The sequence below is a fragment of the Lissotriton helveticus genome, chromosome 1_1, assembly GCF_964261635.1.
Source record: "Lissotriton helveticus chromosome 1_1, aLisHel1.1, whole genome shotgun sequence".
NCBI lineage: Eukaryota > Metazoa > Chordata > Amphibia > Caudata > Salamandridae > Lissotriton > Lissotriton helveticus.
The window spans coordinates 765,713,107-765,737,309 of NC_136057.1; the positions used below are offsets into that span (position 1 = coordinate 765,713,107).

A 24,203-nucleotide genomic window follows, 5' to 3' on the forward strand; every position below is an offset into this window, starting at 1 on the left:
TGTAGCTTAGTGGACGAAGGCGTCTGCTGCAGGGACAGGTGTTCAACCTCATGGTCACAGTTTTTTCTGTTGCTCTAGCCCCGCCCGCTCCACCACACTGACCCCGCCCCCACCGGTGCGGCCCTCGGACACAAACCACACTGTAAATTTGGCCCTGAGGGAAAGTATGTGAGTACCCATGCTCTATAGGCTCCCTGAATAGCATGCGTCAACAAGCGAGCGATAAATAAATACAAACCTTTGTCCTACTCTATCCTTCTGCTATCATTCCAAATCCAAATAACTGATTAACCTATCCACCACTTAAAATGTACTTGCATGTTTCACTATACTAATTCAACACTAATCCTCTGTGGGTCCCGGAGTAGCGTGCTACCCGCCGAAAAAGCGCTTCGACGCCTCGTCAGGGGTAGTAAGCGCTATATAAATGCAATTACAATACAATTACAATACAATTACAAGTTGTGAAAAGGGTTCAGTCCCAGTACCCCCCGCGCCCCCTCCCGAAAAGCAACAGCGCACCAACATTGCACCGCGCACTTACGGGTAGAAGCTGAGCCTGCGCTCTTCTCCGGCCAGCCCTGCCCCCTCGATTTCTGCAGCTGAAGGCGGCACAGTAGCGGGGCATGGTACGGGTAAATGCGTTGCTTGTATAGGGGGCCCCAGGGCAACAGAGCGATATGGAAACTACAGTGCCCGGACAGCTGACGTGACCCCTGACCTCCTTCGTCGACCGATCCTGTTCGCACTGACGGACATTTTGGAGTGATAGTGTTCGGTATTAAATACGGGGGTGCTGAAATTAAACCACTACCAGAGACGAATACAGTGGCAATATACAAGTAGTAAAGCTGTTGTAAAAGGAGTTGTGTACGAATGTTGACCATGTCAGCATATTTGTATACTTAAAAGAGGTCGTTCGTCCATACGACAGTGTGAGCATTATTTCCAAGCTAGGTATAGGCGTGTCCACTTCTCTTTTTAGCGTCATTAGTACATGATTGTTTAACTGTTTGCTACTGAATGAATAACTAATACACCTCTTTCCGAAGACGACCGCTGCGGTGAGAGCAATTTTGCTCTAGGTGCTTCAAACATTTTGATTAGACAGGAAATAAATATACCCTTTTCTCTTTTGCTGCCGTGCTTCTCCTCTCTGAAACGAGGAAGTGACGTCAAGGTCTTGTGGAAAAGAAACAGTCATCCACGTGCGCTTATCCCGCGAGTCAGCTGGCTGATGTGGACCAATGGGTGCGCGCTTCGTGTAGTTGAGCCAGGCTGTGACGCGGGTGGGTGGCAGGGGCGTGGAGGAGCGCTGAAGAGAGGTAGTGTCAAGGCAGGCTGGGAAGGCAGTTGGACTAGAGCGGACAAAGGTCGGGAAGCACTCAAGGAGCAGGTGAGTGGGGTTCAGGTTGTGGGTCTTTTTTCACTCTGACTTCACTTGACGAGGTGAGTTTGTTACCAGATTTGAGGCTTGGAATAGAGCTCCTCAGCACCCCCACAATGAAGAGATGCTGTCCAATCGGGCAAAATTATTGTATTTCGAGGAGTTTTCTGATTGGTCGGCAGTGTCCCGATTGGCATAATCCACCAGTCCATCCACAGAAAGTGATTTGGGAACATTTTGCATTGCACTTGATGAATCATCCAAAATGGTCAATGCAGGCCACTGGTCGCTTGCTGTGAAAGTGGTAGTGAAACTTTCATATTGACGGCAATATTTCTTTATGGTTTAACTGTTTTTATAGAATTCAGCAGAGAAAAACAAGGAGTTCACAACGTGTACATTCTTTGCTTAAGTTCCCGATAGCAAGACATACAATAAGATAAAGGCCAAGAAATGCGTGCATTCAATATACGTAGTGCAGTCCTGTACATTGTTACAAATCTCCCACAGCGGCGATATTTCTTTAGACTTAAAAAAATAGGTGTTTAATTACACTCTACGTTGTATGGAGTACGAATCGAAAAAAGGTAACGTTTTGAAATCTTGATCCGTGGGTTTCTAGAAAATGACTGCATGGGGGGGTCATGGAGCCTATATTGTAGCACTAGACTAGTCAATTGAGGCGAATCAGTTATACGGAAATGGCTGTCCTGCATACATTATAAATGGGACTGCTGGGGGAGGGGAGGGATTGGGACGCACCCAGTAAATTCTGGTCGCCTGGGGGTCGTGACAGCATGAAGGAGGGGCGTGGTCGGGGTGTCGTGGCGTTAAATAAACGCAGCCTAGTGGTACTGACAAAATTTCTGTGCACAATAGCAATATGTGACAGGACGGTTGTCCCAAACTATAATTCTTTAAACTGCACCCAAGTAAGGAAAGGGAGCACCTGCATCCACTGCAATGTTGCGATTGAAATGGCCCTGCAGCAGGCATGACCCAAGGACACACTCCCGAGTACCTACACTTTCTGTCCTCTGCGTTTGGATCAACAAGGTGTGATGGAGGTGTCTTAATGTCAGTTCCATCTGGGTCCAGTACAAGGACCTCACTTTAAGGGCCATCAGCACACGCATTCAACTCTCAAGAGACCTAGCTAAAGATTACCGCCTTGCTACCAATCCCACTGAAACAAAGACACTAAGGTTGTTGTCACTTCCCAAGGACTTCTAGGATAAATTATGATTCGGCGGCAAGGTTTCGACTTTACTAGCTTTTAAAGAGATATGCATGCACATTAAGATATCGAGTGCAACTGTCTGTGAATTAATGCACCAATAACCATTTCTATTGCATATACTGATGTGTTTTAACACGAAGAGGAACTCTTTTTTAGTAACCTAAGAATAATAGGAGTGTGGGGGAGAGGGGTTAGGTTCCAAACTGATGCTTTGCAAGTTGCATTCCTCTCCTAGATATTTATTTACAATTCGCTAAGCTATAGTACAAGGTTTGTAATTTGTGATCTATACGTAACACAAGGATATCTGTAACAATAACCGAAACTAATTGAATTGTGTTCCCAAAAAACAATCCAAGGACCTGCTTGTTACAGGCACAATAACCCTCTATGCTATTTTATGATGAGTCAATGTTTGAGTAGTCAACACACAACTCTCTCCAGCAAATGCCTAAACCACCAGAGTTATCTTATTGCGTTTATACTCTGGAACTTGCTGGATACACGATATCTGCCGCAGGTGTCTTAAAAGGCAGCCTCTTGTGACCAATGTATCAAGCCGTACCTGGTTTACTATCACATTTCATTTGTACATATTGTCAGTTTCCTTCAGAGTTTCAAAATCCTAAACGTGGAAGTTGTCCGTCAGGCTCCACCCCTCATGGCTTTGAGATATTATACAGCTACTTGTACTTCCTGTTCACAGGGGATGGTTTTTCACTTTTTAATGTTTATTTATATGACAAGAAAATTGTATGATGTTGAAATACTTTATCTTTCTTGTATGCCCCAATTATCTTAAATCAAGTTTATTGATGACGATGAACTATGATACAATAATACCGGTTATGAAAATTGTTCAAAAGAATATCTGAGTAGTTTAATTTTTTTAATCCAAAACTGTGGTGTTAGTACTTTATTTCTAGTTGTCACACATTATTCATAACAAATATCACTTTTTTTTAACAACACTAAGACTGATATTTATAACTCAGCCCTTAAATAGTATACCATTTTGTAATTGTTATATATGTGGATGGCTTTTAAGGCTGATAACTACTTAGGGGATATGTTCTTAATTTGACCTGAAATGACTGGGGCAAACCTCTCCACAGTCGCCACCCTTTCTAGTTTGTCTCACCACGTCACAGGGAGTGGACTTTTTTTTAAAAGACAGGTAAAAGAATTTCAATTACTCAAACTTACGTTTTAATCTAGTCCATTAGTCATGTCTTTTATGGACAGCTAAATATAGTTAACAGCGAACGGTTACAGAGGGTGGCTTGTCACCACTTTTTTTGCTTTTGGATCTTTCTGCAATTTTTTGGGGTCTTTGTGGCAATTTCAGAAATGTTGGGTAGTGGTCTGAAAATAGACCTAGGCTGAAAGAATGCGAATATTCATTTTAAGACCATAGGAATCCAACACAGACCCCACACTAACAGATGGGTACCTGTTACTATCATAAGGTTCCAAAGACCCGTGCATTTCTAATCAGAATTTTGTAAAATACTAGCTCTAACACATGGCAAACTGTATTTCAGGGTAATTCGTAAATTCCCAGAGATTGGCTCATTTGTTTAATAGCTGTGTATCTATAAACTTGAAATCAGCTCTCTACTCTTCTTGATGATAATTTGAAACGACTTCTACCGGAAAATTTATTGGGGACCCTGGTCCATTACTCTGCAAAGTAAACATTTTTATTCCATGTAGTGATTAGCTGTGAAATTCCGGGGAATGCAAAATGGCTAATGCCTCTCCCCATCGAGCGTTATAAAGGCTGCATTTGTCGTATAAAGTATATATTTTTGAAATGCTGAACTCTTCCAGCTTTTTAGACTCCTCCATCTGCGGAGGAGGAATCTGCTAGAAATATTGAGGCAGTGTAATGTATTAATCGAGTTAAGAGGGCAGGTCTGCACATGTGAAGGACAGTTCCTCAGAAAGACAGACTTGCCAAAGCTAGTGCTCTAGTACCCCAAAAACAGAATCTCTCTACCTCTGTTGGGCTACCCTGACCCTTAAACACTAGCCCTAAGTTTACACCTGATATCGTAATTCTAAGATGGGTAGTTCATCATCTTTGTATCAGTGAGCCCTTTTGGTAGATTTAAAGAAATAAAACTTTATGTAGTTCACCCTTTTCAAATCCAAATGTTTACTACCACGCAATTTGGGGTCTAACTTTAGCAACAGTATTTACAAACAAATGTTGATGTAGCTTCATTTTGTCAGTTCACCTAGAGTGTTCTTTACAAATTCCCTCTTCAACAGTGGCCATAAAAAGGATACAAATTCGGTTTTTTATTTTATTAGAGTGCGAAACATATTCCATTTCAAATTAACACACCCTACTTGTCTGGTTTCCCCATGTGGGCCATTTAAGGGATTTTTGTCTTTAAGGATACCTGTGGATCTACACCCCAAACACTAAAAGTAGATGAACCAGGTTCTTTTCAATATGATATTTCTGTTTGAAGCAGAACATTTGACATTATTTGTGGGGCTTGGAGTAGACTTTGACCCCTCTACAATTTCAGTTGTGCATAGTACATTGTGCAGTGACTAACTCCACTCGGGCTAATGCTGACTCCATTTATTCCTTTAAACAAACTGTAAACTGGTTTCTGTGACTTCTTTTGAGTTAAGTCTACAATTTGTATGTTGGTAATGTCTATACTGGCGTTTCTGTTTAAGCTGTGAATTCATCAGAAAGAGGATGTCCAGAGGTTGCCCACAAAGCATTACTCGTGAAATTCAAACTAGTATAGGGCCAGGGCACCATTTTTAGTAAACACGTCTGTGTCCTGGACTCCTGCTAAGGTCATACCTGGTACTGTTTTCTCGCACTGTAAGGAGGAGCATTCCACGAGAAACAATGTATGTCTCTTATGGACATAAGCCTACATGTGCATTGAACAGAAGCACTGAACTTGTAAGCCAAACAAAGACGCTGCAGAGCATGCCCATCCTATTCTGTAGAACGTGGGTTGCTTACAGGAGTATCCTGTAAACTCCTGCTATGAATTAACAGTAACAAATTACCCCAGATAAAGCCAGTATGATTGTGATCTCTTTTTATTGGTTGTGGATGCTTTTGTGCACACAGTTATGTGATGTACGGTTTCTGGCTTCTACCGCTACTCCTATATAGGGTAAGTTATCCTTCTACCTTACCCTGAATAGCCCATGTGTTAGATTGGTCTACCAGTGTCTAAGCCCCAGGTTGTCTTTTATTTATATAACCCAGTTTTTCTTCTACTACATACCAATGATGGCCTCTTTTTTCTCTCAGAAAATGTATGGGTTTGCTGTAGTCCGAATTTTACTACAGGGCTCCTTTAGCTTGCAAGGGAAATTGAACTTTACATTGCTATTACACGAGATTCAGAAGCATCAGCAGCTACTCAGAAGCTGACACCTGAAACACATAAATGAGCGACATTATGTATTCCGAGCTCCCATCTCATTCTGCCCCTTTGATTTATTCATGTAACACTCGGAATAATATGCAATGTAGAATTCACCGTACCGTTTATTCAGTAAACATCCACCCTTTTTTCTCTGCTGTCCATGAAGACCTCGGATCTCTTTGTAACATGGCCAGTATCCCTAATGTCTGCAAAAGATAAAAAAAAAAGCCCCTGTGCCTACTTATTCCAGTTTTATGAAATGCACAGCTAAGCCTCTTTGATGCCTATCCAGGAGGGTCAAGGTCTTTCAGATTCAGCACATTCTTTAAAAGAAAAAGTAGAAAAGCTAAGCAAGGTGCATCGCCAATTTCATTTAGTCTTGTTTCCTTACATTTACGCATTTATTCAAACAGTTTGTGCCCCCAGAAAAGTTGTTCTGCCAGAATTCGCTAGCATGTACAATGTTACTTTACCAACCAACCAACAGCGGACCCCACCGACCTCAAGAACTTCCGCCCCATCTCGATCCTCCCTTTTCCTGCTAAAGTCATCGAGAAGACTGTCAACAGACAGCTTGCCGCCTTCCTCGAGACAAACGGATCCCTCGACCCCTCGCAGTCCGATTTCAGAGCCAACCACAGCACCGAGACCGCCCTGATCGCAGCCACCGACGACATCCAAGCCCTGCTCGACAACGGGGAAACGGCGTCACTCATCCTCCTGGACCTCTCTGCAGCGTTCGACACTGTCTGCCACCGCACCCTAGTTCAACGCCTAAGCAACATCGGTATCCAAGAAAAGGCACTGGAGTGGATCATCTCGTTCCTCGCCGGAAGAACACAGAGAGTCCGCCTCCCCCGTTTCGATCCGAGGCCACCGAAGTCATCTGCGGCGTCCCGCAAGGATCATCACTCAGCCCCTCCCTCTTCAACGTCTACATGAGACCTCTTGCAGCCATTGCACGCCAGCACAACCTCAACATCATCTCCTACGCCGACGACACACAACTGATCCTCTCCCTCACCCGAGACCCCGACACCGCCAGAACTAGCCTACACGAAGGGATGAAAGACGTCGCCGAATGGATGAAAAACAGCCGCCTGAAACTGAACTCAGACAAGACGGAAGTCCTCATCCTGGGACCATCGCCCTCCGCCTGGGACGACTCCTGGTGGCCCCCGCCCTGGGCACCACTCCCAAGCCAACAGACCACGCACGCAACCTGGGCTTCATCCTGGACTCCTCCCTCTCGATGACCAGACAAGTCAACGCCGTCTCCTCATCATGCTTCAACACCCTACGCATGCTCAGCAAGATCTTCCGCCGGATCCCGACCGAAACCAGGAAGACGGTCACCCAGGCTCTCGTCACCAGCCGACTGGACTACGGAAACACCCTCTACGCCGGAACCACAGCCAAGCTACAGAAAAGACTCCAACGCATCCAGAACGCCTCCGCCCGACTCATCCTGAACATCCCCCGACGCAGCCACATCTCCGGCCACCTGAGGGACCTGCACTGGCTCCCCGTCAGCAAGAGGATCACGTTCAGGCTCCTCACCCACGCACACAAGTCTCTCCACGACCTGGGCCCCAAGTACCTCCACGACCGCCTTACCTTCTACACGCCCACCCGTCGGCTACGTTCTACTACCCTCGCCCTCGCCGCCGTACCACGCATCCGAAGAGCCAACGCCGGAGGCAAATCCTTCTCCTACCTGGCAGCCAAGACATGGAACTCCCTCCCCATCCACCTTCGGCTGACCCAGGACCATCTCACCTTCAGGAAACAACTCAAGACCTGGCTGTTCGAGCAATAGCGGACCCCTTCCCCCAAGCGCCTTGAGACCCTTCCGGGTGAGTAGTGCGCTATACATATGTTATGATTGATTGATTGATTGATTGATTGACTTTAGAGCGTGTGCAAAGCACAACCCTCACATATTTGATATTGTGGGTCTCTAATATTTGGCAGTCCTAACAATGGTTTCCAGGCTCTAGGTTTCCCTGTATGAGAAACGCAACAAAATACTCTGCGCTATTGATTTCCTGCCTGTTTTGGGATATTTAGATGATATTTTGGATGGGGGCCTGTCACATGCTGTTGTGTTTTACTGATAACAGTTTGCATTGGAACACTAAAGGTAATCATACTTTTGTTTCTCTCCTAGGGATATGGCAGGCATGGCACCGGCGCATTCGGTGTGCACTTTCGCCATTTGTATATTGATGATTTCGGAGCTTATCTTGGCCAACAGAAGTTACTATGATATCTTGGGGGTGCCTAAAAATGCTTCTGAGCGCCAAATAAAGAAAGCTTTTCACAAATTGGCCATGAAATACCACCCTGACAAAAATAAGAGTCCTGATGCTGAATCAAAATTTAGAGAAATTGCAGAAGGTAAGTTGTTGCTTTTGTACACGTATAAGTTTATTTACTAATTATTGAAGTTGTCTGAAATTGAGTGAGTTTAAACGAGTAAATACTACTTTGAAAGCTTGCAACTCGGCGCTTTTGTGAGTGAGATAATTAAAGTGTGTTGGTTAAAATATGCACATTGTTAAAGCGGAATTTTCTCAATCAATTTCATCTTATAAGTTTCCCCACACTACCTTTATTTCTGCTGTTTTCAATTAAGATGTGTGCTAGTATCTTCCATTATTATAGTTCAGAACCTATTACACACCTTCCAATCTAGTGTGTGTGTATATATATATATATATATGTGTGTATATATATATATGTATGTATATATATATATATATTTGTGCTCATCCTTTCCAATTTAATATAATATTATTGCTGGAGAATCTATAATTCTATATTTTGCAGTGTGTACTGTACTTTTCTCTTCAGGAGTCTTGATTGCCATTTCCGCTATTAAGAGGAATGTAATAATAGTCATGATGTGGTGTTATTATTCATAGACTTGATAGTAATGTCCCACTCAGCCTCACTGTCATTGTCTCTTGTGTGTGAAAAAGTTTCTAAAAAAAATTCTATCTTCTTTAGACATTGGAGAGTTAACACTGATCTCTACAGAAAACACAGTAGTATAATCCTTGTTACAACCTCACTTTTTCCACTCTCCATTGCAACTTTCAGGTTTCTCTGATTCGAGTTGTCTGTTATCACTGCAGCTGCTCCATTTGAATGCTGTAACCAACTCCATCTATAGTCATAAGTCAATTTTGCAGCGCCTTAGAACACTTGCATTGTTGTTTTTCTGTTTTAAAATGATTGTTGCATTCCTGATCTCTCTGTTAATTTATTCGTCACTAATATTCGTAGTCCTGTTTTTGTGTGTGTATGTATGTGTGCGTATATATATATTTCTGCTTCCAATTTTTTTGTGTGCATTTCTTACTGTTGCATTGGAACTGATCTGCGTGTTTGTGTCTATTTTTCATGCCATCTTCTGCAGTTGATGGTACATTGCTGTTGGAACCTGGGATGTCAGGTCACCTAGGGTAGCCTGGCCTAGGGTAAGACACAATACTAGAGGCAAAAGTGTGAAGGTTGCAAACCACCCAGCAATAAATTCACGCAATAGCACACAAAAATGACGCTACACCAATGTTGGAAAAATATGTGCTGGTTTATAAAAATAATAATATCTCTGCTCTTTTGTTTTCAGAATCACAACTTAATACACTACAGATTGTCAGGACATAAATCACATTACCATTGAAGTTGTTAAATCATATCATTACTCAGCATTGACAGTACTTTACATTAGACTCCTCACTTTACTGGTTTAGTCTTTTCTGATACACCTAAACCTTAACTCTCCCCTCCCCACTTTAGATCACAGAAGGTTTGATTAGCCTCCCTCTTCTCTAGCCCCTTTCAGCTGGATTTTCCACTAGAGCCAACATAAGTGACATTTGAATCAGGTTATTGGTTTACATCAAAAAGATCACTCCACCTTCAGAGTTGTATATTCCACTGTTACTTTTCAGAACCGGATGGGCGCTCCCCAGCACCAGCCTGATCCTGGTCTAGTCAAGCGGTAGTCTCGGCTCTTGTGAGAGACACTTCACAATCTCTGACTCACCCCCCCCCCCCCCCTGCTCAACCTCTCCTTACTTCGTTTCGTGGGGGATATGGGCCCTCCAGCCCGTGTCTCCTGATTCCACCACTCTGTTCCGTGGTCTCTTGACCTCCCGCCTCGTTAGTGCGGAGGCAAGGGACAAAATAACCCTGTTTGCACCTCTCTTGCCGAAGTGCTCTTCTCCTGTTAATCGGACCGCCCCGCTCCCTCCTTCCTTAGGAAAGCAGGGGTCCTCGTTGCAGACGTTTCCCGCACTGGAGCGGGAAGCTTGATGCCCGGCGGCTGCTCCTCATCCGATTCCCTCGCCGTCTGCTAACTGGGTTTCCTCACCCGTGGAAGCGCAACACGCATGCGCGGGGAGTAGTGATCCGCCGCCTGAGCCTGCTCTGCCGGCTTGGCGCCGGTAGTGGCTCCGCAGTGGGCCTGCTCGACCCTAGGCCCCTCCTGGGAAGATTAGCGGGTCAAACAGGAGAATGCGCAGTAGCGCTGGCCACAGTACCCTGAGTCTCCCCTCTCACTTCCTCGGTCAGCGCTGTCTCAGAAGCGCAGTCGACACCCCAGAGGAGCCGGCTCACGGAAGGATCAGGGCAGCAATGGAACTTCAATTAACCCTCTCACCCCACTCAGCCTCGCTCAGCAGGTCCAGTCACCGGTAAGGGGGAACAAGGGTCTCAGCTACACGCAGGACAAGAACCTGCTTTTACCGCTACAGATGGGAAGTAGAGCTGGTTTACCGCGTATAAAGCTCCCAGTTCTTTGTATTCCTCACAGATCTGCTAGCGCGCTGTACTGGACTAGGGCAAATGAAAGGGAAGGGCACCCAGTTCAATTCTCAGAGCAGGGATTCTTGCAGCTCCTCAGCCCACTGGGATTAACCCCTTCACCTGACTGGAGGCTCCTTTCTGTCCAGGGTCAGCGGGACAAAACTAACTCGGCTAGGACAACAGGACTGGGGGGAAAGTGCCTAAACAGAGGGCAACCCTTGTAGAGTAAACCACCCTTCAGGACCCTACCCCTACCAGACCTCAGCCTTCACTCTAGCTGTTCTTCCCTGGCAAGACAAAATGGCTGTCCAGCATTCCGCCTTTTATAGGCTGACCCTCAGGAGTCCAGAAGGGACCAGAAGGTTCCGGAACGCCCTATTCTACTGTATGGGACAGGTTTTGGGTTTGGCAGTTAGGACAGTTAGTAGCCACCATTTTGTGACTCCAACTATTTCCCTGTCAGAAAAGGCCTCTAGGCCTGAGGTGAAAAACTATGGGGGGAAAAAGAACACCTATCCCCTTCACCAACACCTAGAAAAGCTAGTGGACACAAAAATTAATAAAGGTATGGGGGGCAAAAAGGGGACAAAATAAATAATAAATTGGAGGGACTACGCAAAAAGCCAGACAGGTCTAACACGCGTCCCCCCCAGCTGAAAGTGGGGAGAACTACCCAACCCCTTGGGAGTCCTCATCACTAAAGCGGAAATACCTGGAGAGACCGTCTGCATTGGCGTGGTCCACTCCAGGCCGATGTTCCACCCGAAAGTCCATTCCCTGTAGGGAGATGGACCACCTCAACAGCTTGGGATTCTCCCCCTTCATTTGCATCAGCCAACGAAGGGGTCGGTGGTCAGTCTGAACCAGGAAGTGCGAGCCAAAGAGGTATGGCCGCAGCTTCTTCAGAGCCCACACCACCGCAAAAGCTTCCCGCTCAATTGCACTCCACTTCTGTTCCCGGGGAAGCAGTCTCCTGGATAAGACCACAGGCTGATCCAGGCCCTCTTCATTTAGTTGCGATAACACTGCCCCAATGCCATGTTCTGATGCATCTGTCTGGACAATGAACTCCTTGGAGAAGTCTGGGGCCCTCAGGACCGGTGCTGCACACATTGCCTGCTTCAGTTTCTCAAAAGCTTGCTGACAAGCTTTCGTCCAAACTACCCGTCGAGGTTGTTTCTTTGAGGTGAGCTCTGTGAGGGGCGCTACAATAGTGCCATATCCCTTCACAAAGCGACGGTAGTAGCCTGTGAGGCCCAGGAAAGCTCGGACCTCAGTCTGTGTCTTGGGGGGGGGGGGGTTCCCAGGCCATGATTGCCTCAATCTTTGCCTGCAGGGGCTGCACTGACCCCCTACCCACCAAGTGTCCAAAGTACACAACCGACCCCTGCCCAATCTGACATTTGCTGGCCTTGATGGTCAATCCAGCTTGTTTCAGGGCCTGGAGAACTGCTTGCAAATGTTGCAAATGGTCCTCCCAACTGCTACTGAAGACAGCAATGTCATCCAGGTAAGCAGCAGAGAAACTCTCCATTCCAGAGAGGACCTGATTCACCAGCCGCTGAAATGTGGCAGGGGCATTTTTGAGCCCAAAGGGCATCACACAAAATTGGAAGTGTCCCTCAGGCGTGGAGAAGGCTGACCTTTCCTTTGCTCCATCTGTCAAGGAGATCTGCCAGTACCCTGAAGTGAGGTCAAAGGTACTTAGGTATTGGGCAGCTCCTAGCCGGTCAATTAACTCATCCGCCCTAGGGATCGGATGAGCATCAGTCTTTGTAACTGAGTTCAGTCCTCGGTAATCCACACAGAACCTCAGTTCTGGTGTGGTGCCTGGTGGGGTGGCTTTTGGCACTAGCACCACCGGACTGGACCAAGGGCTGTTGGAAGGTTCTATCACTCCTAGCTCTAGCATCTTGGCTACCTCTCCATGGATGCTAGCCTTCACCTTGTCTGACAGCCGGTAGGTCTTTGACTTCACTGGTGGGCTGTCTCCGGTGTCCACATCATGGGTACACAGGTGGGTTCTTCCCGGGACAAGGGAGAACAACGAAGAGTACTGCTCCAATACCTGGCGGCAATCCTCTCGCTGCTCAGGAGTTAGGGATGGGGAGAGAATCACTCCCTCCACCGACCCATACTTCTCTTGAGATGAGAAGAGATCAGGGAGAGGCTCGCTTTCTGCTTCCTCGGCACCATCAGTCACCATCATCAGGATGACCTCTGGCCTCTCGTGGTGGGGTTTGAGGCGATTGGCATGCAGCACCCGTAGGGGCTGTCGAGGGGTCTTAAGATCCACCAAGTAAGTGGCCTTACCCTTCTTTTCCAACACCTCAAATGGGCCTGTCCAACGATCCTGAAGGGCACTTAGCTCTCCAGGTTCCATCACCCACACTTTCTGGCCAGGCTCCAACTCCACCGGGTGAGCATTGTGGTCGTACCATTCCTTCATTACTGCCTGGCTGGCCTCCAAGTTGTCAGAAGCTTGCTTCCACAACATGGCCATTTGGCTCCGGAAGGCCAGCATGTAGCTCACCACATCCTGAGGAGGCTTTCTGGGAGACTTTTCCCATCCATCCTTCACCAGGCTGAGAGGTCCACGCACAGGGTGCCCGTACAACAGTTCAAAAGGGCTGAAGCCCACTCCCTTCTGCGGCACTTCTCGGTAGGAAAACAGCAAACAGGGCAGGAGGACGTCCCATTTCCTCCGTAGGCTCTCAGGCAGACTTCTTATCATGCCCTTCAGGGTCTTATTGAACCTCTCTACCAGTCCATTCGACTGGGGGTGATAAGGAGTGGTGAACCGGTAAGTCACTCCACACTCCTTCCACATCGCCCGCATGTAAGCTGACATAAAGTTGGTCCCCCTGTCGGACACAACTTCCTTGGGGAATCCCACTCGGGTAAAGATCCCCATCAGGGCCCTAGCCACCACAGGTGCAGTGACAGTCCTCAGAGGAATGGCCTCTGGATACCGTGTGGCATGATCCACCAGAACCAGGATAAACCTGTGACCAGCTGTTGTTGGTGGATCCAATGGCCCTACAATGTCGATGCCCACCTTTTCAAAAGGGGTGCTAACGACTGGAAGTGGTTCAAGGGGAGCTTTCAGCTTCACCCCTGTTTTCCCACTGGCCTGGCAGGATACACATGTCCGACAGTAAGTGTTGGACGCCACTTTCATCTGAGGCCAGTAAAAGTGGAGGACAAGCCGAGCAAAGGTCTTGTCCTGGCCTAAGTGTCCTGCCAAGGGTATTGCATGAGCCAATTCCAGCAGAAAGGCTCGGTATTGCTGCGGGACTACCAAGGCCCTTGATGAGCCAGGTAAGGGTACCTTGGGTTCACTGTAGAGGAGTCCATCCTCCCAGTAAATATGGTGGTGTCCCGTAGCATCACCTGCTGCCTGGGCTTCACCCTGACGCCTCAGTCCCTCAAGGGTAGGGCACTCCCTCTGCCCCCTACAGAATTCCTCTCTGGTAGGTCCTCCCTCCACATGCCACTCAGCAGGGATGGGTAAATCCTCCAGAGAGTCTACTCCCCCCTCCACGGACTCCTGGTCCACCACCGCCGGTGGCCGATCTGTCACATGGGGCGTGGAAGCCGAAGCAGGCTCTTCCTGTCTCCGGGTCTGTCCCTTTTTGGCAGCGGGTTGGGCCATTGTTCCAGGCTCCAACCCAGGCGAACTCCCTCTTCGGGTAGTCGCAGACCGTGTGCTCACACAGGCCCAATCAGGTGTACCCAGCATCGCAGAGTGCGTCCGGTATTCCACCTCTCTCCAAGTGTTGTGCTCCATGTCATTCCCCAGCAGACAATCAACTGGCACGGCAGGGCTTACGGCAACTCGAAGTGAACCTGCAACCCCCTCCCACTCAAAGGGAACCTCAGCCACTGGATAGTGGCCCATTCTGCCGTCAGCCATCGCGGCGGGGTGGAGTACATTGGGAACCACCTGCTCTGGAGACACCAGTTGACTTCTCACCATAGTCATACTGGCTCCTGTATCTCTCAGAGCCTCCCCTCTCTGGCCATTGATGGTGACCCACTGCCCATACTTTGTAGTATTTGGGGGCACCTGGATCTTTGGAACCATCTCCCGCTCTCCCAGGGACACTAAGGTGACACCCGCCCACTCACCCCCCTTATCTAAGGGCAACTCCTCCCCGAGCTCTACACTAGCTACTCCCGGTGGTTTTCCTCCGGTGGGAGGGGGTGGTCTCTTTGGGCATCTGACATCTCCCTTATAATGTCCAACACCACCACACTCAAAACAGTGGAGAACCCTTGGCTGCTGGCTTTGGCCAGGATTAGGGTTTCTGGGCGGGTTTACCTCAGGGGTGAAACCTGTTCCCTTTCCTTGGAAATTGTTTTGGGGACCTTTAGAGAACTCCCTCTTTTTATCTCCCCCCTCCTTCTTCTGAGGGGCGCCCTGTCCGGCCTTTTGGGAATCCCCTCCAGTCCCCTTTGAGGACACCCGGGTACTTGCCCAGCTGTCCGCCTCCTCTGCAAGCTTCCGGGGATTGGTCAGCTTGCTGTCCACCAGGTGTTGGCGCAGCTCGGGAAAACATTTCTCGAGGAGGTGCTCTTTCAAAAATAGATCATACAACCCCTCATAGTCCTTCACCTCACTGCCCTTGACCCAGCCCTCCAATGCCTTACGTGCATAGTCAAGGAAGTCCACCCAGTTCTGGGTACCCAACTTGTGGCTCCCCCTGAACTTCTGACAGTACCTTTCTGGGGTAAGCCCAAACTTCCTTACTAATGCTAGCTTCATGATGGGGTAGTTGGTTTGCTCCTCTGGTTCCAGGGCCAGCAAGGTGTCCCGACCAGCAGGAGGCATGTATCTATACAAACCACCCCCCAGTGCTTCTCCTGCACCCCATGGGGCAGCCAACCACTTGGCTATGTCATCTCCCTGACTAAAGCTAGCAATAAGGTCTTTTGGCAAATAGGGTCTGGACTCCCTGGCTGTTTCTTTGGATTCGCTGCCACCATTTATTACAGGAGAAGGTCCCCGTTGCAGGGCCTGGAGTTCCAACTCTTTCAACCTGAACTTATGAACCATCCTCTTCTCTTCCTTCTCCTGCTCCAGCTTAGCCAACTCCCATTTTAATTGCCTCTTTTCCCTCCTGTCAGCGAGCTCTGCTTCGGTTAAGCCTCCCCCGGAAACACTACTGCCTTTCCTGGAGTAGGACCCTGGTCCTGGGAGTAGGTTTTCCCCCTCCGAGTGGAATAATCCATTTATCTCCACAACCGGGTCCCGGTCTGCCCCTTCATCCTCCTCCTTCCCTTCTTTGTGTGCCTCCACCCAAGCCCTTAGACTGGACTGGAGTTCCCCCTTCTTGGCACCATGCTTAAAAAATACCCCCATTTTCTGGCAGAAATCTTTCAGCTGAGCCACAGAATAGGTATCTAGGTTTTCTAGTGCAAACTCCATTTTACAATAGGCAATACCAAGTTATACACACAAGGAAATTAGAGTTGCAAGGGCAACCTAAAGCCACCTCCACCCCACCACCAGGAACAAATTTGGAAAAACAAAAGGACAAATTAGGAGGGCCGCTAGGAGAAAACTCCTGGTGTAGGCTAGTGTATTACGTTTAATTACTACTGAGTAGCTGCAACCACAGTCCGGATCCCACCGCTAGACACCAATCTGTTGGAACCTGGGATGTCAGGTCACCTAGGGTAGCCTGGCCTAGGGTAAGACACAATACTAGAGGCAAAAGTGTGAAGGTTGCAAACCACCCAGCAATAAATTCACGCAATAGCACACAAAAATGACGCTACACCAATGTTGGAAAAATATGTGCTGGTTTATAAAAATAATAATATCTCTGCTCTTTTGTTTTCAGAATCACAACTTAATACACTACAGATTGTCAGGACATAAATCACATTACCATTGAAGTTGTTAAATCATATCATTACTCAGCATTAACAGTACTTTACATTAGACTCCTCACTTTACTGGTTTAGTCTTTTCTGATACACCTAAACCTTAACTCTCCCCTCCCCACTTTAGATCACAGAAGGTTTGATTAGCCTCCCTCTTCTCTAGCCCCTTTCAGCTGGATTTTCCACTAGAGCCAACATAAGTGACATTTGAATCAGGTTATTGGTTTACATCAGAAAGATCACTCCACCTTCAGAGTTGTATATTCCACTGTTACTTTTCAGAACCGGATGGGCGCTCCCCAGCACCAGCCTGATCCTGGTCTAGTCAAGCGGTAGTCTCGGCTCTTATGAGAGACACTTCACAATCTCTGACTCCCCCCCCCCCCCCCCCCCCCCCCCGCTCAACCTCTCCTTACTTCGTTTCATGGGGGATATGGGCCCTCCAGCCCGTGTCTCCTGATTCCACCACTCTGTTCCGTGGTCTCTTGACCTCCCGCCTCGTTAGTGCGGAGGCAAGGGACAAAATCACCCTGTTTGCACCTCTCTTGCCGAAGTGCTCTTCTCCTGTTAATCGGACCGCCCCGCTCCCTCCTTCCTTAGGAAAGCAGGGGTCCTCGTTGCAGACGTTTCCCGCACTGGAGCGGGAAGCTTGATGCCCGGCGGCTGCTCCTCATCCGATTCCCTCGCCGTCTGCTAACTGGGTTTCCTCCCCCGTGGAAGCGCAACACGCATGCGCGGGGAGTAGTGATCCGCCGCCTGAGCCTGCTCTGCCGGCTTGGCGCCGGTAGTGGCTCCGCAGTGGGCCTGCTCGACCCTAGGCCCCTCCTGGGAAGATTAGCGGGTCAAACGGGAGAATGCGCAGTAGCGCTGGCCACAGTACCCTGAGTCTCCCCTCTCACTTCCTCGGTCAGCGCTGTCTCAGAAGCGCAGTCGACACCCCAGAGGAGCCGGCTCACGGAAGGATCAGGGCAGCAATGGAACTTCAATTAACCCTCTCACCCCACTCAGCCTCGCTCAGCAGGTCCAGTCACCGGTAAGGGGGAACAAGGGTCTCAGCTACACGCAGGACAAGAACCTGCTTTTACCGCTACAGATGGGAAGTAGAGCTGGTTTACCGCGTATAAAGCTCCCAGTTCTTTGTATTCCTCACAGATCTGCTAGCGCGCTGTACTGGACTAGGGCAAATGAAAGGGAAGGGCACCCAGTTCAATTCTCAGAGCAGGGATTCTTGCAGCTCCTCAGCCCACTGGGATTAACCCCTTCACCTGACTGGAGGCTCCTTTCTGTCCAGGGTCAGCGGGACAAAACTAACTCGGCTAGGACAACAGGACTGGGGGGAAAGTGCCTAAACAGAGGGCAACCCTTGTAGAGTAAACCACCCTTCAGGACCCTACCCCTACCAGACCTCAGCCTTCACTCTAGCTGTTCTTCCCTGGCAAGACAAAATGGCTGTCCAGCATTCCGCCTTTTATAGGCTGACCCTCAGGAGTCCAGAAGGGACCAGAAGGTTCCGGAACGCCCTATTCTACTCTATGGGACAGGTTTTGGGTTTGGCAGTTAGGACAGTTAGTAGCCACCATTTTGTGACTCCAACTATTTCCCTGTCAGAAAAGGCCTCTAGGCCTGAGGTGAAAAACTATGGGGGGGAAAAAGAACACCTATCCCCTTCACCAACACCTAGAAAAGCTAGTGGACACAAACATTAATAAAGGTATGGGGGGCAAAAAGGGGACAAAATAAATAATAAATTGGAGGGACTACGCAAAAAGCCAGACAGGTCTAACAATTGCATTATGGGAAGACCTTTTAATTCTGCTTGTTTTGAGAAGTTGGTATATTATTTAGGGTGGATGGTAGTCCATCACAAGTAATAGTCACTAACTTTTTATGTTCAGTCAAAAGTTTCTGTAATTTTAACCTGAGCTCAATCCCTGGTAGCTGTGGCACAGAGCAGACAGGCTTAATGTAAGGAAAATATGTAAAACATTTAAAGGTACCAAAACAGTTACATAAAAATAAAAAAAATAAAACCACAGCACAATAAAACAACCAAACAAACCACTCCAGTTTTTAAAAATCGAGAAAAATCTATAAGCAAAATGACACCAAAACAACAAAAATCTATTAATAGAAGTCACGAGTATTTTTTGAAGATGTAAGTGAAAATAGAGCCCCAAAGCGCCATTCGTAGTCATGTCGTGGTAAGATAGGGAACTTGGTGTGAATTGACGTAGCAGCGGAGGACTAAATTATGCAGCAGTGTTGCCTAAATTAAGTGCCAAAAACCGGCAAGTCATGCAGCATATTCTGTGGCAATGTTATCTCGCTATTTTGCCACGTCAATGGACTTTGATAATAAAGTGATCCCAGTGCTTTCCAAAATGCAAAGGCTTCTTAAGAAAGATAACATGCACATTTTTTTCCAGACCATGTTGAAAATGTTATGAATCTGCAAAGAGTAATTTTTCTATTGCATGAAATCGCAGGAATATTTTATTAACACTGCCTCCTCTAGTACCCATAATAAAGTAGTTTGTAAATATACAATGTAACATTCAGCTGAAAACACCGTCTGTATGCACTTGTCTGCAATAAAAGGTGTGTCTCTATTATTCTGTGTCCCAGATCTGCTTTAGAGCTGTTCTTTACTTTGGGTTTTCTGATGTGTCCACACTGTGGACCTCTAATAGCATTTATTTCCAACAAGAAAGGGCTTTCCATACAGACTATCCCTTGGCATATGTCTAAAGTGTGTGTAAGATTTAAGACATCATACCTTAAAAACACAAAAAAAGTTTGTCGTTTTTCTGTACTCAAGCACTCTGAAATAATTGCTCTTTTTAAGACCGTGTCCGTGGTGTAAAATGAATTTACCCAAAAATCAACGTCTGAAAGATAACCAGTTACCAGTGGAAAAGTGCCTGTATCTGTGCAGCATCACTCAGGGCACGTTTTCTTAGTAACTTTGCATTTGTTTGTTTGAGCTGCACGCTTTCTAATAGTCCTGAAGAGGGTGGAATCTCCTGCATAAGCGTTAACCATTTATGGCAAAAGCCGAGCTTTGCAAATAAGATATCTGGTCGTAAAACAAACGCAAGATAGACCACTTAGCTCATTATAAGTTTTTTAAAAAGTTTTTTGGGTATGCAGAGCTATGTGGTAAGCTTTTTTTCTGGAATATAACATAATTGTTCTTAGATCGAAGGTTTTGTCCGTATCCATTGTTGGAAGGTCTGCATCCGGTCTGTTTCATTTCATATTGTCTATGGTAACACGATTTTGCCTCAAGCAAGTCATTCCACTTCCCCAACTTGCCTCCTAATCTACCTCATTGCTGGTGGTTGAGCTCTAAGGCTGGCCTGTTTCTCCATTAATTTTTTTCTGGCAACCAAAAAAAACCTGTTTTTGTTGCTGGGGGGTGTCGGGGAAGGGAGATATTCTAGTCAGAAGTGGTCGCTTAGTTTTTTCCCCACCACATGTGCCAAACGCGTCTACCAGCACGGCTGCCTAGTTGTGCATACTATACATGTATCTCAGGAGAGGAGTTCTTTTCTTATTCTTCCTTACCACTCTACCCCGAATAACCACTTTAAAAAAAGAAATTATATTACTGTAAAAGAGCTTGTTTCTAGAGGAATGTGAAGGTTCTAGGGCCAGAGTATGTCTTAAAATTTGATTTAACAGGAGTTCTTTACCTGTCTTCTAGGTAGCGGAGATCCCGAATTGACAAGACTTAATACATTGATAATATCGTTATTTTGGTTAATTACCAAATAGACCAGGGCAGGGTTAAGTAAACAGAGGAGGTTGTAACGGTGTTGAGAAAACAAATTCACAATTAGTGGTGGTTCAGAAGTGATGATTTATGTAACCTAATTATACTCCTACTTTCTTGCTTCTTCCTAAGCAGATTAAAAACTTGTCATTCTAGTTCTTTTAGATAGATATAATTTATTTTCGTTTTATATCTTATGGCTGTGTACACAGAATTTTTGGGTAGAGCGTGCCCCCCTTTTCAAAAAGTGTTTGTAGCATCAGAAAGTGTTTTACTTACAAAGGGCGAATGTATTGCAAGTACTTGTTAATTCTATGGAGAATTCCTCTCCCTTGAAACTGATTGTTCATATTTGTCTTTCTGCAGCCTATGAAACCCTTTCGGATGATAACAAAAGAAGAGAGTATGACCAATTTGGTCATGAATCTTTTACAAGTGGAAGAGGAGGCAAGGAAAGCACATTCCAGCAACCATTTAACTTTAACTTTGATGATATGTTTAAAGACTTTGACATTTTTGGTGACGACTTAAATACACGCACCAAGAAACATTTTGACAACCATTTCCGGAGTCATCGTGAAGCTCATAGCAAGCAACGACACAGCTTCCAAGACTTTTCTTTTGGTGGTGGACTATTTGATGATATGTTCGAGGACATGGAGAAAATGTTTACATTTGATGGGTTTGATGGTTCACATAGACGCACTGTGCGGACTGACAGCAGTTTCCATGGGTCAAGCAAGCACTGCCGGACAGTGACTCAGCGCAGAGGAAACATGGTCACTACTTACACAGACTGTTCTGGACAGTAGCTGTATCTTCTATTTATCCTTTGTTGTGTGGTGATTCAGAGAAAGCTAATGGTTCTCTACAAGCTTGTTTTAATTGCTAGATGTTTAACCCATAGGCACTTAAACTAATTCAGAATAATAGTGCAAAGCCATGCCGTTGAGTGCGGTGTCCCTTCATATCTTTTTTTGGGTAAGGCTACAATACTGAATTGAGCATACAGAACCATGTTTGCCTGTAGTATTGAAAGCGCACTTCATTGTTCTAAGTCGAATAGGAGAATGATGCAACTGCGTCAGATGTTGGCTAGCTAATACTGGTGGAATGATAGCTAGGAACAAGATGTTCCTAGTAAACTAAAATCATGTTGTCTGCTCATTGCTGTCCTTTCCCAAGTCCTTTCCCAAGTTATTAGTGTGTGTGTGTGTGTGTGTGTGTGTGTGTGTGTGTGTGTGTGTCAGAGCCCCATTTGCTTTAAGATATTTGTATTTAATGTCTGCTACTTGGTGAAATGACACAGCCATCAGTCCTCACGGTGAAGGGCTGCTTAGATTTGAGACTTTGTTCTCAACGTACCACTGTTTTTTTTCCCTGGGGTTCATGGTAATCTGTATAGTAATAGAACGCCAGCAGATAAGGGCTAACTTTTTGTACTTCCAGTTTAAAGGCACTTTGGTGAGACGGCAAGATTGTGTCACCTTGGGGGAAAAAAGTCATATGGATCCTGCAAACGGATTTTTTTTGTTGAACTTTGCAGCAGTTGGTGACAGAACAGTACAAAGTAGCCAGTAATTTATTATTGTTTTTCTGTTGGTGCTTTACATTTCGCTTTCCTGTAATGTAACTTTTATCAAAAATTTAGAAAGAACAAGGAGGACGAAGCTTCCTCATGATCCCATTTTGGTGAATTTGTAACTATTGTTCTGGTTTAATTCTCTGCAGGTCCTTTTAAATGGGTTTTATCTAGCATTTAAAGGTGGATGGCGTTCAAACAATATTGCAAATTTACATAAATAGAATAATAACTTGTGATTTAAATGCCAAAGATCGAAGTCTTTCATGCAGCCATCAGATCAACAGCCACTGCACATCAAAACTATAAAATATTCATTTGAAATATTGGGTAAAATGGGTTTGGAACCCAGTGGCTTAATGCTATTGTTTGGATTTGGAAAACGAGCAAAGCATAATAACTTCTTCCTCATGCCAATTGATATTCCTGGGACTTGACATTGTCTAAGTTGCCACTTGCCAATTTTTTTGTTTGCACTTACCTAGATATATCTTTTTTGGCACAAGAACATTAGTGTGAAATGAACTATGTTACATAGACGATACAACATGCATCCTAAGTTAATGCGAGATCTTAATCTATCTAATATAGTGTTCAGGAGTGGTGTTGGCAACACACCAACATTTTGTGCCTGGAACTAAGATTTTAATGGGGTGACTCCTCTGCACTGTTGGGGTGGTTTGTTTTATACATTGTGCCAGCTTTGTAATTGCAACAGATATCCGGAGGAGTTTAACAGTTTACTTCACAACATCTACATTTGAAATATTCTAAACACTGTTTCAATATTAGCCATAATAAATACATAGATAACTTGTATATTATAGACTTGGATCTCGAGATTTGTTTTCCTATTTTTATAAAACGTGTAATGTAGCCACTGAATAATTAGATATTTTTTTTAATACACACAATTGTCCAAGCATTCTTTGTAATAGCCAGAAACATTTTCTTTTTTTCCTGGATCAATTTTTTTCATCTTAGTTTTCTTTTCTTTAAACGCATTGTCCTATTCATCTTTGCAGCCTCCGTTTGAACCTCAACTAATACCTCATTCTTTTAAAGCTGCCAGCAATTTCTGTTCCCCTTGAGAAAAAACGTGCAATATTTTTGAGAAAACTAATGTAATGTGCTGTTTTTGTGTATACACAATGTATTTGTCTTACGTGTTCACTTTCTATGCTGTTATATGTATGTTAAATCTTTCTGCACTTTTCAGAGCATATAGTACTCTATATGAATCCTATGGATGAATATGTCAAAATGGCACCCATCGTGTTCATTTCGTGAAACACGAGTGGAATAATAATGTACAATAAAGTTTGGAAAATGTGTTTTGGGTTAAAATTTCCAGTGTGTGCTAGCTATCTCCAAACTGTAATTCCTCCAGCTCCAGTGTGACTTACCTGTATTCTTGCAAGTGCCATTTGCAGCGCTAAAGAGTTGAAACGAAAGTGGTTGCTATTTGAAGAAAAGTCATCTCTGTATATCAGTTACATTGCAGCATGATGTAGTTAAGCCAAAGCTTTTAGGATGCTTCTCGCCTTCACTAATGCAGTATTGATGAGATGGATTACGTTCTGTTACGTAAAATTTGCCTTCATCAGTAGTAGCAGTTTGGCAGTGGTCAGGCCTTGCTGTAAAGAGCTTCAATAGTTATTGTTCTTTTCTGAATCCAATAGCATTTGAGTTGAGCAAAGTAGGGGCAGTACAACCAGATTAGGTGTGGAGGGGTCAGGGCACCCAGTATTTAAGTATCCAAATATCCCAACTGGGAGATTTAAACATTTGATGCAGAGATCTCTCTGAACAACAGCTCACAAGTTTAAATCTCAAGAGAGCTGACCAGCTCTTAACCATCCCATGTTGATAAATTGAATAGCCTTAAACAAGATGACAGTAGCCAGTGTTTTTAAAGTGCTAGAAAACGGCAAGAAACTCTAGTAGCACGTAGGATGTAAGGAAACAAAAGTGCATTAAATACTTGTCTTTGGATAAAATATGTTCTGCAAGGCGTTACAAAGTGAGTGGAAGAACAAACTCAAGAAGATCAATTAAAACAAAGTTTCACTAGCATGTTGTCTGTTTAATAT

General features: G+C 45.6%; 2 protein-coding genes across 2 annotated transcripts in view; one reads left to right on the forward strand and one right to left on the reverse strand.

Moving 5' to 3' along the window:
- THAP5 (THAP domain containing 5) overlaps nt 1–679 on the reverse strand; it is a 179,724-nt gene extending 179,045 nt beyond the window's left edge. The window contains exon 1 of the mRNA XM_078674320.1: nt 545–679. The gene's annotated coding sequence lies outside the window, so the exon portion shown is untranslated. The remainder of the gene's footprint in view (nt 1–544) is intronic.
- A 579-nt stretch (nt 680–1,258) lies between these two features.
- DNAJB9 (DnaJ heat shock protein family (Hsp40) member B9) lies at nt 1,259–23,442 on the forward strand. Its single transcript, XM_078674322.1, has 3 exons — nt 1,259–1,396; nt 8,214–8,443; nt 20,895–23,442. Exons 2-3 carry the CDS (start codon nt 8,218–8,220, stop codon nt 21,338–21,340), a joined length of 672 nt encoding a protein of 223 aa, XP_078530448.1. The 5' UTR covers nt 1,259–1,396; nt 8,214–8,217; the 3' UTR covers nt 21,341–23,442.
- Nucleotides 23,443–24,203: the final 761 nt, after the last annotated feature.

Excerpts from the sequence above, each read along its gene's own strand:
- DNAJB9 (XM_078674322.1), top strand. The coding sequence starts at position 8,218 with ATGGCAGGCATGGCACCGGCGCATTCGGTGTGCACTTTCGCCATTTGT. Across the intron at positions 8,444-20,894 it reads ATTTAGAGAAATTGCAGAAG|CCTATGAAACCCTTTCGGAT; the intron begins GTAAGTTGTTGC and ends GTCTTTCTGCAG.